Below are 17,792 nucleotides of genomic sequence, written 5' to 3'. Positions count from 1 at the left end.
AAAACCAAGAGGAGAAGTGAAGATGAAGAAAAATGAAACCGAACTTCGTATTTATAGGCAAACTTGTGGATTTAAATATTATTATTTGCACAAAACGCAAGCTGCGTTTTTGGACTTCCAAAAAAAAGTTTCTGACACTAACAAAACGTAACCTGCGTTTTGTGGGTTTCAAAAAAAATTTAGCCTTTTTAGGTGCAAAAACGCAATGTGCTTTTTTTAAAAGCCAACTAAAAAGAAATTAAAAAAAATTTAATAAGTCAAAACGTAAGCTACGTTTATTTTATTTCAAAATTAAAAAATATTTAACAAATATAAAACGTAAGTTATATTTTGTCTTTGACTCATAGCAGTACAATATTTTGCATTCCTTCCATTTCATAGTGATACACATGACTTCTTTTCATAAGCAAAAAATCAGCCGCAAGATACTTTTGTTATTTAAAAAAAATACTACCTAACACTAAACGCAAACTACGTTTGGTTTAAAACAAAATAAAAAAATTTAAAAATCTTACAAAAAAATAAAACGCAGGCTACATTTGTTTAATTTTTTGAAAAAAAAATGAAAAAAAGAGTAAAACATAAATTACGTTTTGATCTGATACTGTAACCATAAAAATTTTGTCCGTATATCTATTTCATTACACAATACCAACATTTGTTTTCAGACGAAAAAAATCAGCCAATATTTGACATGCATGCATTTTGAGCCGCGTCTGCCTATATTAACAACGTGGAAGAATTATGCTGACGTCACAGGGTAGGGTAGACTACTATACGGAATTGAGTCCATGTCGCAAAAAGTTCAAAGTAAGAGACGATAGTCAATTAGTTATAGGTTGTTGTGGTGATTTTTTCCACGTATCGAACCTCACGTGCAATTTTCAAACCCACATGACAAAATTGAAAATTATAAATCTTCGTGACAAGGTGTGAACTCTGACCAAGACTATTCTTGTGGGCTTAATTTGGATTAGTATATATAATAGGTCAAGTCATCGTGCGTAATAATAATATATTCAAAATAATAGTAGTAAGTTCAATTAACTCCAGAAGGAAGAGGATGAGTGGAGGTTCATTGTGATGGAAAATGGGAAGGAAGGAAGGAAGGGGGAAGACGGCGTGGGGTGATTTGATTAATGTAATTAATTATGACATTTCAATAGAAGTTAGCGAAGTTCTTTTATTCTTCTAATAAACTGAATTAAAGAGAGTGTGAATTTTTTTTTTTTTATTCACATCTTCACTTAAATATTTCGTTACAACCAAGTCACGGTGTAAACTGTATCTGTTAAGAATCATTATAGAGCACGAACCAACTTTTAATTATTTAATGTTAATTAACATTTTATTATTATAAAAATATTTTTAACTCTCACTTGTTAAAAGATTTAGGATTTAAAATTTAAAATTTATGTGAAAAATTTGAAAAAAAAAACATTTTAAAAATTCTTTTGATATTGGTTAAAGAAAGTTAATTTTTTAGTTAAAAATACTGCATGCATGGAAAATCGAACAAGATTAGAGACTTGAAGGATGAAAAATATTTTTTAATTAATATATATAATATTAAATATTTAATTAAATATTATTTTATATTTATTTAATTATTTATTTTATATTTACTCTAAATATGGAATTTTATTAAATATTTATAAATTAAAAATATATACTTTATGGTTAATAAAAGTATATTGTTCATTTTTATAGATGTTTAATAAAATTTAATGTTTATTTTAATAATTTTATAAATTAAAAATATAATAAATTTAAAAAAGAATGAATATAAAATAAAAATTAAATAAATATGGAAATAATATTTCATTTAATATTTTAGGTTATATATACTAATTAGAAAATATAATAAATGATTATGTAATATATTTTAAAAAATATATATATAACAACAAGCAAATTGGTTTCCTTGTTTCTCAAGTTATCTCGGTAAATTTCGCACGTTTAAAAATTTTCTCACATAAAAATATTTTTATTTGAAAATAATGATAATTTAAATATTAACATGTACTATATTAAATAATTTAATCAAATATATTAAATTATTTAATTATTTTTATTTTTCCACTTTTAATAATTTTTACATGAAAACATTTTCATACGATTAATTACTAACAAATAACATTGTCTTTCATAAAATATGTTGCACCGATAATTTAAATAAAGTAGTTGTCCTATATTTGTATTTGATATGTACCAGACAAAATACTTTATAGATAATTTTAGAAATTTTTGTTCTTAATTCTTGAAATTATATATACATAAAATAGAAAATCCGTAACAGTCAATCAATATGATAATTTTTAAAATTGCAGAGAGATATATATTACTATACTTTTTTTTTAAGAAATCATTTCAAGAATGAAGAAAAGTGTTTCAGAATGAAGAACTTTGATATTCCATAATAGATTATATAAGTACCAGATAATGAATTAATGATCGAACTTATTAGTGACTGAAAGTAATTACATTTAAAAATGTATTTGTTTTTCGAGATACTATCTACTAAAGATAATAGATATTATGTAGTTATCATATATTTTTTTTTCTTTGTCTTCCTGTATCTTATTTTAATTTCTTCGTAGATTCTGTTAGAATTATGTTTTCTTGAGTAATTAGTGTATATCCAAAATATGTCTATTTCTTTATATTTATATCAAAATATATTTCTAAAATAAATTATTCGTGAATATATTTATTAACTTATATAAAATAACTTTTTTTATTATTTATACTAATACCAAATAATAATCATTAAAATAAATAAGTTCACAAAGTAATTATATTTAATAAAGAAAAAATGTAGTACACAGTAAACAAATTAAATACTTCAATATCTATGAGAAAAAACAAACAAAAATATTTTAAAGCGGGTTTTATATATTTACTAAATATTGTCAAATTAATAATAATAATAGTAGTAGTAATAATAATAACAAAAAATGGATTTGATGAGTAGTAAAAAATAATAATATATTATTAAAAAATTATCAAATAATTCTCTAACTATATAGATAAATTTAATAGATAAAAATAAAAAAATACTATATTCAAAATATTATAAAAAAGAATCAAGAATTATTAAAAAGATTTATAGAATTTCAAGAGATATAGAGAAATAAGGTAATTATTAAAACAATATGATATAGAATATTATAATTATTGATAAATTTTATTGTAATTAATCATTAAATAAATGTTAATAAATTTAATTATTTAACACATAATATTTTTTAAAAATAGCATTAACATGTAGATTGATACAGAACGTCCCATATCGATCATCATATATATATTTAACTCTAAAACTTACGCTTTATGAAGTATGAATACTTCACTGAGTTACTATATCCGTGTATTAGGCACATTTTAAATACAACACTCATCGATATTTGTCCGACACACATATTTTCTGTGTCTAATCGTATTTTATTAAAAAATAAAAAATTAGTTTTTGAAAACACTTAGATACATCTAAATATCTTTACGTATTAGTGTGTTTAGGTTTATTCTTAATTTGTATTTTGAAATGATTTTAGAAATATATTTATTAAAACAAAAAAATATTTTAAATACTTTATATAATTTAAAAAAATATTAAAAATATTAATTTATATTTTAATATCAATAAAATATTAAAATATTATTATAATTATCTAAAAAAAACTTTATATTTTATATATACGTGGTGTTACGTGTCTTAAAAAAATTTAAAATTTGTGTGTTTGCTATCCTATGTCAAATCATATCTGTGTCTGTGTCTATGTCAATGTTCATGCATCATAGCTTACACTCATAAATGGTAAAACGAAACACTATATAATATTTAAAGAAATATAAAAAAATAATCATGATAAATTTTAAAAGAATATAAAATAAAATATTTAAATTATTAATTTATGAAATTATAAGAAAGAATCATGATAATTACTAAAAAGATATAAAATAAAAAATATTTTTAATAATATAAACTTATATTTTTAATAATATAATTATCAATTCAATCATATCAATATCAGATTTTGGAATAGTATCCCATGATCTTACAAAAATTTTATTAGGAGAATAAAAGGAAACAATGGTAAAAAGTAAAAACACAACAAAAAAACTCATGGGATTGGAAATAATGTTAAGTGCCAAGTGACCGCCCTCCTGATATCTCATTTCGCGAATGCCAGCCATTAAATGGCTGCGCTACCATTTCGTGGGCGTGGCTCCAGAGATAGTCTCTGGTGCTGTCAGATCCATTTTGCGGGCAGTACATTTATCTTCATGTGGAACTCCATTTCTCAGACGTCCACCTTGAGTTGGCATGCGTATTTGTAGAACAAATCGATGCGCTGCGTATTTTCGAAATTAATATTTTTTGAATATTTATTTATATAAAAAAATCCGTGTTTGAATATATATGATTAATCATTTGATATTAATTTATGTATTATTAATTATATAATAATTTTTTAAATAATAATTAAAAAAATATACAAATCGACATCAGAATGTACCATATAATCATATTTAATGTTAAAATGTAACTCGTTATAAAATTAGTATTATTGTTTATTGATAATTAATTTATGAAAATATAAAAAATTATAATAATAATTACTAAAAATATATAAAATAGAATATTAAAATTATTTATAATTTTTAAAATAAATAATCATTAAATTTTAATTTTTTGTATTATTGATTATATAATATTTTTAAAAAATAATTGAGTAAAAAATATAAATTGATACCAAAATACGTCACATAAGCAAGTTTGACCTCAAAATATAATCTATCATAAAAGGATATAATAATAAATGTATAATCTAAATTTTTTGTTGTGTGTTTCTGTCCCCTTATTTATCAAAAAAAAATAGATACATTTTGCTAGTTTATCGGGAAAAAAAGATATATTTTGCTACTTAATTAGAGCCCGCTTACTGAAAGTTGGATTAATTCGGGGAGAATTTTACCATCATGGTCAACAATTCCAATCCTGAAAGTTTTGCTTGAGGAGTAGCACATTCTGGGTCTCAAAACTCTTTTGACTATCCTTTTATATTACAATCAACATATATCTTCGCTAACACCTTTCAACGGTGTCCCAAATTAAAAGAGCTCAACAATAAAATTGTCATATCTTTCCGTTTTTAAAAGGGATTTAGTAACTAAACTATATGTGATTTAAGTGTCAAATATCTAAAGATCTGTTATTATATCAATATATATAAGATTAAAAGTCTTTGCATACCTATATTGGAATAGACATCTAAAATAATAAATTCGAATTTACAAAGAATATATTTTTTTTGTTTTTTGGTATTTTCTAATCTGATAAGTCAAGAATTAATTCATCGTAAATTGAAATTTTATTTAAAAATTTGTTGTTGATCAATAAATTATTACAGACACAAAGTGATATTAAAATCCCTTATATTTGTTTAATGAACTAGTGAGATGTTGGATCACCTATCTCAAAATAGCAAGGCCAGTAATAGTACAGTAACAAAATTAAATAACAAAATCAATTATCAAATAGAGATGATATTGTATGAGATAATTGTTAGAAAATTATTTCAATTTTCTTATTTGTTTGTTGACAATACATATATTAATTATAATAATAAATTATGTTATATATTTTAAATTAAATGACTTATATAATGGTGATCTTATTTATTATTATAAATGTTAAATTGAATAAGTCATAATTACTTTTAATTTAGAATTTAATGAGAATAAAACCAGATATTATCTTTTGTTTTTTAGATAATTATCTTTTGAATTTTAGATACTTTTTTTATTTAGACTTTAGGGTTTAATGGGTGTCAGTCTCAAATATAAATAGTGTTTTCAGGGTTTCGGTTCCCAAAATATACCAAAATCGCCATTGTTACTCTTTTCCTATCAAAAGAGTTGTAATTTAGCCGCCTAAAAATACAGAAAGCTTTGGTTGAAAAAGATCAAAAGAACTATAAGATCCAGACTCTTCCAATCATGATTCATGTTTATAGATTCAGGTACGCTTTTACATTAAAGTATTTTATTTCTTAATTATTTAACATGAATAATTTTTGAATTAAGAAATTGTATGAAAATTCCAACAATAATGACTATAGAATTATGTAAAAAAAAATGTAAGGGTACGAGTAACTAATTTCCTTGTTTGAGTGAAAAAATTTACTCTCAACAATTACAATATGCAAAATTCATTATACTCCGCTTCACTAACTCTCCATTCTATATAACAATCTCTTTGACCTCTCTCATCACGTAACAAATTATCTTCTTTCATTCATTCTTAATAATTTACTTTGCAACTTTTCTTATATAAAGTCCTACGGCTACGTCTATGCTGGCAGTCTCAATCTTCTTGTTGAACTTCTTTAGGTCGTTTGGGCCGATCTCTTCTTTTAATATTTCTTGATTTAGATTTTTATTATCTTAATTTGTATTATAAAATAACTAGTAGATCAATCTAATTTAATTTAAACTGAATATTACTATTACAATAGTGTACCTATTTGACTTTCATTGGGTACTTTTTCTATTAAATTGGGTCAACAATAAAACTATAAAGTATAACCAGATTTTAGATGAAAAGTCAAGAAAGAGGAAGGAGGTAGTACTAGTCACACTGCTGGGAATCGTCTAATAAAAAATCTATACGAAACCTAAGGGAATTCAATATAATCTAATCAAGAATCGGATAACAAATGCGCACGAGTAGTCAATATCTCCTATGTATATAATTTTAATTTAGATTTATTAAAATATTTTAAAATTAAGTCACATTTAAATCTTTAAAAATTTTAATTTTAGATTAATTAAATTAATTAATCTCTAAAAAATTTTAAAAAGTATTGATTTAGTCCTTTACAATAGCAGACAAAAAACACGTTATATCTTTCTATCAATTCATCACGTAAAACTTAACAGTAGTGCTTATATGTACCGTTAACTATTATAATATATCTATTTATAAAAGATTGTTATGTAGATAATAATTTAATAAAATTTTACCTGTTTTAGTAGGATTTGTTATAAATAAAGCCGTTAATAAGGGTTATGTAAAAACTCAATAGATAATGAATGTTTTACTGTCCAAAACTACATTATTTTTATACTCGTATACAACAACGAAATACATACCACTGTAGATAATGAAATACATGGGTAATTTCATTTTGTTTTGCACTATCTATTGACGGTAGGACTGACAATCTATACCCTATCCGAGAGTACCCAACCCGTTCAGATAGGGTAGGATGCGGTGTGAGTTTGCCTGCGGGTAGGATAGGGTACGGGTTCAGGGTGTACCTTACCCTACCAATCCGTACCCCTAATATATTATATAATATATATGTAAAAATTATGTATGTGTGAAGAAAATGAGTGTTAAATCCACAATTTTTCTCTTATAAAAATTTAAAATAACCACTAAATTAGTTGATAATCATATTATTTGTAATTTTATGTTAGATTTTTTTAAGATTTTATATTTTTAATTTTAATTTGAATTTAGTTTTTTATTTTTTATTTTATTAATATGTATGAAATTTGGAATGGTTGAATTTTATATTTGCTTGAAATTTTTTATTTTTCTGTGGGTATGGTCGGATATGGTAGGGTTTAAAATTTTAGGGTGCGAGTAGGGGGTAGAGTCAAAATCTTACCTTACCTTACCCATTGCCAGTCCTAATTGACGAAAAGACATACATGTTCCTGTTTAGTGCTTGTTTGGGATTAAATTGATAAAAAGGATATTTTTTCAATGAAAAAATATTTTTTTTATTTTTTAGTATATTTGACAAATTTCTAATAGTAAAAGTATTAGAAAAATAAAAAATGTATCTTTTTTTGAGAAACTATCATTTATATTTTTTTAAAAAAATATTTTTCATATAATAAATAAACAAAAAGTACTTTTATCTTATTTTATTCAAATATAATTGATAGATAAAATTTTTTTTATATGAGTTATCCAAACATAAGATTATTTTTATTTTTATAAAAGATCTTTTAAAAAGATAATATTAAAAAAAAAATTAAATTGCATCCAAATAAACAAGTCCTTATTATTTTAGAAGATTTAATTAGTACTCTATTTTTTTTAAACTAATTAATTTTAAGTTAAAATTATCAAAAATCTAATTATTACTTTACTCAATATTTTATGTAATCATCTGATTAGTTTTATGTATTTAAACTTTTTAAATAATAAATTTAAAAATTAATTATTTTTATTGATATAATAAAAAACGATCAGTAGTCTATATGAAAATTGAATTTAAGATAAAAGAATCTATACTTTTATAATTTATATAAAAAAATATTTAAAAAATAAATATCAAGTCACGCGCCATTACCTTATATAAATGCAATGCAATATCCTGAGTCACACGCGCCAAATTGTTCTTCATTCATTGTTGATTTCATTCGTTGAATCAATCAGTGACAATCAACACTTTCTTAATGTGCAGAACGACGCAATTGTTGAGAAGCCTTCCCTCCTTCTCCAAACGCTATAAACATACACACCAACACAGTTAACTTCATTCAATTCTTTAACTGCAAACACATATACACATTCTTATTCTTATTCCTCAGAATCATGGACTGGATTCGAGGACCAATCCTCGGCAGTGGAAGCTTCGCCACCGTCAGTTTAGCCACACCCAAGAACCCTTCCCTTTCGTTCCACTTTCCGGCAGCCGTTAAGTCCTCCGATCGTTTGACCTCCTTCTTCCTCGTTAACGAGGAACACGTCCTTGACCGCCTCGGTTCTTCTTGTCCTCGAATAGTTAAGTGCTTGGGCCACGACACCACCGTCGAAAACGGTGAGTCGTTTTACAACATCTTCCTCGAATACGCTTCCAACGGCACGCTCGCTGATCAGATGAAGAAGAATCAAGGTGGGAAGTTCGATGAGAAACAAGTAAGAAGGTACGCGAGGTCCATCATGGAAGGGTTGAAGCACATTCACGAGAATGGGTTCGTTCACTGCGATATTAAGCTTCAGAACATGCTTGTGTTCGAAAACGGCGAGGTGAAGATCTCGGATTTCGGGCTTGCAAAGGAGAAAGGTGCCACGGTGCAGCGTGGAGACAAGAAGTGGGAGTGCAGGGGAACGCCTCTCTACATGTCCCCTGAGTCGGTGAATGATAACGAGTATGAGTCACCGGCGGATATATGGGCCCTTGGATGCGCCGCCGTGGAGATGCTCACCGGAAAGCCAGCGTGGAATGTTAAGAGTGGGTCCAACATGTGGTCGCTGCTAATTCGGATTGGAGTTGGTGAAGAAATTCCGGTGATTCCGGAGGACTTGTCCGAACAGGGGAAGGACTTTTTGAGAAAGTGTTTCGTTAAGGATCCCAGGGAGAGGTGGACGGCGGAGATGCTCCTCAACCACCCGTTTCTCGCCGGTGAAGACAGCCATGATGCTTTGATCCATAACGAAATCTCGCCCAGAAGTAACTTTGACTTTCCTGATTGGGATTACACTTCCACGGTGAATGATTCTGCTGTCACCACTGTTTCCCCGCCTAAGGATTGGTTACCGCAGCTGGTGACGGAGCAGGGGTTGCCGGATTGGTCAGAATCGGAGGGCTGGATAAGTGTTCGGAGAAGAGTTATCGTGGAAGCTTCGTGAGCAGTGAGATCTTAATTAGAAGATTTTTCTGTTTAGATTTGGTCATTGAAATTAATTTTCAGCGGATATTTTTTTTTTGGTGACTTTCATTCTTTTTTGGTGACAATTTTCAGCGGATATGATATGATTCACAATCTTTTAATTGTTTGTTAATAATCAATTATTCATGTAACCGTCCGGAACTGTTAATTTGTTAATAATCAATTATTCACTTGAACTTTTTGTTAAAAAAAAAAGAAATTGTTTGTAATTGTTTATTTTATTATTATCTTTTAGTTGATTTTTTTCTTGATTTTCCGTTTGAAAGATTTTAATTAGAAATGGTAATTAGAATTTAGACATTGTTATTAGATGTTACTAACGCATGTTCTAATCGACCCTCTGAATCTCTGAAGACTACTGTAGTTGCTCTTGATTTGATTATGTTCGAGAATGTGCATCCACGGTTTGACCTTAATCCAGTTCTCTGGAGGAAGTTGCCACGTTATAGGTAATTTATTCTTGGTCCTGGCTTGTTTACATTTGACATTTGAATTGACAATCTTGTTGTACTCCTTTTCTTGAATCTTAGCATTGAGAATTCTTGTACTAGGATCTGGTTGTTTGTGCTGTAATGTTGTCTTGTTTTCAGACTTCCAAATTGTCCATAGTAGTTGTCCTACTCTGCTCCAGTAGTTCTCCCTTTCTTCCTCTGGTTGTTTTTTAATTCTCTGTAGAATTTTCTGTAACCAATTCCCTAATGACCTGATTGACTCAGCTGTGTTTATGCACTGGATTTGTGATCCAAACTAGGCAACCCTTCCATTCACAATGAAATAGCGCATGCTCCACTGCTTCTTCTTCCAGCATACAAACAGGACAAATAGGATTAATGATTATTCTTTCTTTACAAGGTTTGTTCTTATCGGGATTATGTTGACAAATTTTCAGATGAACTTTTTTTTTTTTTTTTGTGGAGCCTTCATCCCCCAAATTCCTTGGGTGCATTCCTTTTCTTGCACTTTTCTCTCCTTTTACTACATGACAATCTGGTTTGACTGAGTAATCTCTATCTTTTGAAAAAAAAAAAGGCCAAATTAACTAACACATCTTCACCTACAAATTTACTTATTGGGGTTTGAAAAAGCAGGTCAGCCACTAGTGGGCGAAATTTCTCTTGAATAATAGTTTTATGCCACTTTCCTTGTCTTGTGATAATTTCTTCAACTTCTTGGGGTCTTGGATTGTCTCTTCCTAGTGAGTTGTTCATCCCATAGATCCAATTATCTTGCCATATATCCACTTTGTTTTCTTTGTATTGTGGATGTATGGAGGAAGGATGTATTTTTGTTTTCCTATTTGAGCCATTTTAATCTGGATCTTTGGATTCAATACTTCTCTTCCTGCATCCTAACTTGGTCAGCTCTTGTTTTGCTTCTTGGATTAGATTATGTTTGTATGAGAAGTTAGAATTTTGTAGCTTTGTCATCTTTGTTTGCCACCTTTCAATCTCTTTGTCCGTCTTTCTAAACCTGTCTTTGCTCCACTTGGTCAGCTCTTGCTTGCAATTTTTCATTTTTCTTATGATTCTGTTCCATTATCCCTCTTCATTGCTTTCTTTCTCCCACCCTTTCTTAACGGTCTCTTTGCAGCTGTCCTCATCTTTTTAGTATGTTTTATATTTGATGGAAATTCAGGTGTAGTCGACTTCACGTGAAGTTGATAACTGAGAGCCATTAAATAATTTGACTTATTTGACTAAATTTTCATTTAACGGTTTTTAGATATTAACTTTATGTGACTTTCAGCTGAGTCACCTCATATTTAAACAATTTGTAAGAGACTCGTTTTGTCCATATCCTTTGTTGTTTTCTTGGTAAAGTGTCCATATCCTATTTCATTTGTGTGTGTGTTTTGATGCAGTATGGCAGTCCATGTTCAAATGGGCCAGGCCCAAAGATAAGTTTTTTTATATAACGACCCTTGTCCAATCTCAACGTATTCTTCTAAAGTAATTTTACCGTCTTAATTTGAAAAATTGAACAATATGCCAAATGCGAAATAATGATTGCATGAGATAGTTTGCTAAACATATTTTGTCCGTAAGACCGTAACTAAACCATAAAAACAAAGAAAAGAAAAGTGTTGTTGCTATATTATTTAGCAAAATAGACTTTTAAAAAAATGCATATTAGATGTATAGGCAGTATAGCGTTTCATGCAAATAGAATAAGAAAATATATTATGAAAAAATGTTTTACAATCAATAACAGTTAATATTTTTTTTCATCTATTTTAATATTTATTTATTCACTATTTTATTATTTGATTGTTGTTTTTTTAAAAAATAATTTCCTAACCAAATCGATGAAATTTAAAATAATATGTTAATTACACGATTACTCAATTACAAATCCACAAGAAAGGCAAATACCACGTCTCTTTAAAAAAACAATTATACTATATCTATGTTAAAATTAGTTATTAATATAAAATAGGGTAAAAAACCATAATAAGCCAACTGGCTCAAAAAATTACGTAAATACGCCAAAGCAAAAATCGTTTCAGCAATAAGCCAGATCGTATTTTTATATAATTCGAACCAGGTTGGTTCGAACTCTATTTGTTAGTAAATCGAACCAGGTGAGTTCGAATTAGGGTTTTTTGTTGGTACTAAATCGAACCAGCCTGGTTCGAATTACGAATGAAAGTAATTCGAACCAAGGTGGTTTGAATTATAGAGAGAGAATGTTTGCATGTAATTCGAACCGGGCTGGTTCGAATTACATCAATCATAGTTCGAACCAGGCCGGTTCGAACTATGTGTGAGACTGAGCTGTATATATATGGTTCCAAACGTGAGTTAGTATCATTAGAGGGAGTAGGATGGCTAGTGAGGAGAGTTTTGTGATTTTGGTGCACCACAGAGGATCTGTTAATAGAAAAACTCGTTCCGGAGTAAAGTTCACAGATAAGAATCCTCTATGTATTGTCATAACATCTACGACGAGTTACGATGACCTTGTTAGCGCTGTACTAATGAAGCTCGGTCTGGAGGGTGCGAAGCGGGTAAAGAAGTTTTTCTATCGCATTCCAGTCACGGTGCTACAGAATACGGTGAAGTATGATTGCTTCACGATTAATAATGATGCGGACTTGCAAGTAATGTTTCTCTGTCGGCGGCAGTTTCCGGAGGTGAGGACACCGGAGTTGTTGGCCCGGCTGGTTGATGTTGTATCCAGCTCCGGCGGTTCGAACAGGAATACGAACACTATAGCGAATGCAGCAGGTTCTAGTTCCCGGCCTGCCGTTGCTTCCTCGTCCGTCCCTGTGTACGAACCAGTGGTCCAACATGTCGCCTCCCCATCTTTCGCTGTTGACCTCAATGCCACCGAAGGCGACGAGGTAGTGGAAAGGGAAAACTTGCCGAACGCTTTAGTGGGAGTTGCACCTGTTGGCGTAGGAGACGGTTTTTTGGACGATGAAGACGAGGATGACGTCGAGCCGGATATGATTGACGATGATAGCGCTGATGATATTGGAGCGACTGGGCCTGCGTTGGAGGTAGGTGGTTCTAGCTCTGGCACACAGCAGTATCCACCACATTTTTCCTCGTTGGACTTGGACGCCATGAGACATGAGGGGGTTTTAGGGCACGCTGTTGGATTCGGAGCTAGAGATGCGGAAGGGACTACTGGTCTGACAGAGTTCCAGGTGGGTCAGCAATTCCAGGATAAAGATGAGGCCCTTTTAAGTGTGAAGACTTACAGCATCCGGCGAGGGGTACAGTACAAGGTGGTGGAGTCCGATCACCGCCGGTATGTGGGCAAGTGTTCCGAGTTTGGGAATGGGTGCACATGGTTGATTCGACTGAGTCTCCGGAAGCGCAAGGGCATTTGGGAGGTCAAACGGTACAATGGACCTCACACTTGCCTGGCCACATCCATCTCGAGTGACCACAGGAGTTTGGATTATCATGTGATTTCGGCGTTCATTATGCCAATGGTTAGGGCCGATGCATCCGTGAGCATCAAGGTGCTCCTGAACGCCACGGCAGCGCACTTTGGTTTTAGGCCGACTTACCGGAGGGTTTGGATGGCGAAGCAGAAATCTATTGCCCTCATATACGGTGACTGGGATGAGTCCTACAACGACCTGCCTAGGTGGGTCTTGGGTGTCCAGCTGACGATGCCTGGGAGTGTTGCGGTCCTGAAGACGAGCCCGGTTCGAGTTGGAGGACAGGTGGACGAATCTCAAGCGTACTTCCACAGACTTTTCTGGACTTTCCCGCCCTGCATCGAGGCATTCCGTCATTGCAAGCCGCTAATCAGCATTGACGGCACACATTTGTATGGGAAGTATGGGGGAACGTTGCTCATCGCGATTGCACAGGATGGGAACTCCAACATTCTACCTGTGGCATTCGCACTAGTAGAGGGTGAGAATGCGGAATCCTGGACATTCTTTCTCTCGCACCTTCGACAGCACGTGACCCCGCAGCCCGGTCTGCTGGTTATATCGGACAGGCACAACGGCATCAAGGCTGCGCTTGAGGCTCCTGACGGCGGTTGGCTACCGCCATCTGCGTACCGTGCATTCTGCATACGACACGTAGCGGCTAATTTTGCCCTAACCTTCAAGGGCAAAGACGCTAGGAGGCTACTAGTCAACGCGGCGTATGCGAAGACCGAGGTTGAATTTGATTACTGGTTTGATATCCTGCGATCTGAAGATCCGGCGATGTGTGAGTGGGCGAACCGGATTGATTACTCGTTGTGGACTCAGCATCGTGATGAGGGGCAGAGATTCGGTCACATGACGACGAACATCTCCGAGTGTGTGAACTCTATCCTGAAGGGGGTCAGAAATCTCCCTGTAGCATCCCTGGTGAAGGCAACATATTGTAGGCTTGCGGAACTGTTTGTTCGCAAGGGGAGAGAGGCTGAGGCCCAGATGGGAACAGGACAACAATTCAGTCAGCATTTGGTGAAGTGTATTGAGGCCAACATGAAGACGGCCAGGTGCTTCACGGTGACGCTGTATGACCGGGATAACTCCGAGTTCACTGTAGCAGAGACCACTCCGACTGGTTCTTTCTCCTTGGGTACTTACAGAGTATCACTTGCCTCTCGGACATGTGACTGCGGGTACTTCCAGGCTCTTCATTTCCCGTGTCAGCACGCACTTGCATGCTGTGCATACTCACGGGTCACCTGGACCTCTTACGTTCACAGCGTCTATCAGATTAGCTCGGTCTTCAATGTGTATCGGATGAGATTCACACCTCCCATCCCGGAGGGCTTCTGGCCACCTTACGACGGGCCCACGGTGATTCCAGACCCTGCCATGAGGCGTGCCAGAGAGGGTCGTCCTAGATCCACTAGGATACGGACGAATATGGACGAGGCGGATCCGAATCGGCCAAAGAGGTGCGGCCTATGTCGCCAACCCGGACACACGCGACGTAGTTGCCCACAGGTTGGAGGCTCTTCTCAGACAGGACACCATTAGTATGCATCTTGTTAGTGTTAGCATTATCTACATTAGTGCGCATCTTGCTAGTCTTAGAGTTATTTAGATTATATCCCATGTTGTTAGTGTCAGTATTATTTACATTAGTGCACATGACTTTTAGTTTGATTGTTGCCAGTAGTAATGAGTATGGCTTCTTTAATTATGTATTTTTTTCTTTAAATTTCAATCATGTATGATCCTGGTTTGTACTTTTTTTGTTATGTTATAGTCTGTTTACCTATGTTTTTTTTTTATTTGTGTTCTGGTACATTCATTTTGTATGATCAATGAATCTTGAAACAGTTTAGCGTTTATTTTTTCTTATTAAACTGTGTCCGGGTTGGCGACATAGGCCGCATCTCTTTGGCCGATTCGGATATGCCTCGTCCATAGATACACAGCTCAGTCAGTCTCACACATAGTTCGAACCGGCCTGGTTTGAACTATGATTGGTGTAATTCGAACCAACCCGGTTCGAATTACACGGAAACCCTCTCTCTCTATAATTCGAACCACCTTGGTTCGAATTACGTTCATTCATAATTCGAACCAGGTTGGTTCGATTTATTAACAAATTAATTAACTTAATTCGAACTAACCAGGTTCGAATTACTACCATTTTGAGTTCGAACCAAGCTGGTTCGAATTATATACAAATGCGGTCTGGCTTATTGCTGAAACGATTTTTGCTTTGGCGTATTTACGTTATTTTTTTACTCATTTGGCTTAATATGGTTTTTTACCCTATAAAATATATATTAAAATATAAAATAAATTAAAAATAAATTAAATTATATATATATTTATATATAAAAATATAATAATTAATTTTAATAATTAATTCTAGTATATAAATAATATCTTTTATATGTATTTGATGATGTAGTCACGCAGAGCATCCACGTATATGTTGTTCAGGTGTGGATGGAAATTATTTATGGAAATTTTATATTAGGTAGACACCCAAAACTAATATATATATGGAAAAGTTTAGGAGACAACAATTTTATTATATTTTGTCCAGCATGTAATCAGTAGAGAAATATAAGTTATTGAATGAAATCTCACACCATCAAATCATTATTGATGGCTAGTTGATGACTATCAATCACAAATATTGCTGGCCCTAACATTGCTCTATATATATTATAGTTTCTATTTACAAACGAAGTACAACGAATTATGTTAAACATGAATATTATAGATCATTAGATTAGATTGATGGATCAAAGTTCGAAGTTTGATGAGTTTATAACTTTATATTAAAAGCTGAATCATATTCTCTTACTAGTGGGAAAGGGCAACCCGAAATGCGCATTTTTTTAAACTAGTGCTAGGTTCTAAATTATAAAGCGTCACAAATAACATAGTAATATTCCTCTAGACATTCCCTATCAGGGTGATGACATTTCTTGCCGATTCACAACTTTAGAAATTGAAAGACAGTGACGGATAAGTTTGAAGTCACAACTCTAAGGTTCTTCTATATTTTTGCATCAAGCTTGTGATGAGGTGGCAGAAATACAGAATTTCCTTAAGATTTATGTTTAAATAATTATAATAAAGCTGCCTCCTTGGGTTTATTACTTCGTTTAAGACCCCATAGTACCTTAGCATATCGGTAATATATAATGTATTTTATTTTATTTTATTCAACTACATTTCGTATTATATTGACTTCTTGTTGATGTATGTGTTTGCTTCTTTTCAATATAAGGTTTGAAAAGTAATTTTTTTAATTTTTTATTTATAAAAAATAATAATATAAATATTTGATATAAATTTTAAAATTAAATTACGATTTTTTAAAAATTTATTTAGAAATTTATAAAGAAAATAAAAAAATGGTTTTTTTATAATATTATTATTTTTTATTATATTTTTATAAAATAAACATTTTTAAAACTAAAAATTTAAACACAAAATAATTTATTTATAAACTATTTTTAATATAATTATTTATTATTTAAGTTATATTTTTTTAAAAATTTAATTAAACTATTTATCTAAATTAGGTCTAAGTATTATATATGAAGTCATTACTTAACTTCCTGTCCCTCCCCTCTATTTTTTTTATGGCTACATAATAATTGAAGTGACGACTTTAATTTAAAGCCAGATTATGCAACATCATAAGTAAAATGTTCCTTGACTTTAGGGTAAGTTTATTTATTTGTACTACGACAATCATAGTATCTTTAACGAGAAGCTTCTTATATCTTATGTTAGTAATCTACAAGTTTGCCTAATTCAATTCGTGACTCATAGTAGCGAAAATTTTCTTAACAACAATAAATATAATTGAAAGTTTGACACTACCATTCTCACTGTTATTTTTCATTATTTCTCAAATTAGGGGAAAAAAAAAGACTTGTTAATATATGTTTCAAAGGAGAATAATGATGAAATAAAGGGGGAGGTGGTAAATGATAAGGTGGATACTACAATGAAGATGGCAAAAATATCTTCTCATGAAGATGCTTTGGTTAAAAGTGTGGTTTATTTATTTAGCCACACTTTAAACAAAAACAACACTTTTATAAATATCAAAATCTAACCATACAATCCATCATCCAAAGGTCAAAAAGAAATATACTCATATGAAGACAATTATGCCATCTTCATTGTAGTATCCACCAAA

At 31.4% G+C, this 17,792-nt stretch overlaps 1 protein-coding gene across 1 annotated transcript; it reads left to right on the top strand.

Moving 5' to 3' along the window:
* Positions 1-8,414: 8,414 nt before the first annotated feature.
* LOC112800574 (mitogen-activated protein kinase kinase kinase 20) lies at positions 8,415-9,898 on the top strand. Its single transcript, XM_025842904.2, has one exon. The coding sequence runs from the start codon at positions 8,621-8,623 to the stop codon at positions 9,656-9,658; it is 1,038 nt and encodes a 345-aa protein (XP_025698689.1). The 5' UTR covers positions 8,415-8,620; the 3' UTR covers positions 9,659-9,898.
* Positions 9,899-17,792: the final 7,894 nt, after the last annotated feature.

This window comes from Arachis hypogaea, chromosome 5 (assembly GCF_003086295.3).
Source record: "Arachis hypogaea cultivar Tifrunner chromosome 5, arahy.Tifrunner.gnm2.J5K5, whole genome shotgun sequence".
NCBI lineage: Eukaryota > Viridiplantae > Streptophyta > Magnoliopsida > Fabales > Fabaceae > Arachis > Arachis hypogaea.
Note: the sequence above shows the minus strand (reverse complement) of the source record. Positions and strands in the feature narration are given on the sequence as shown.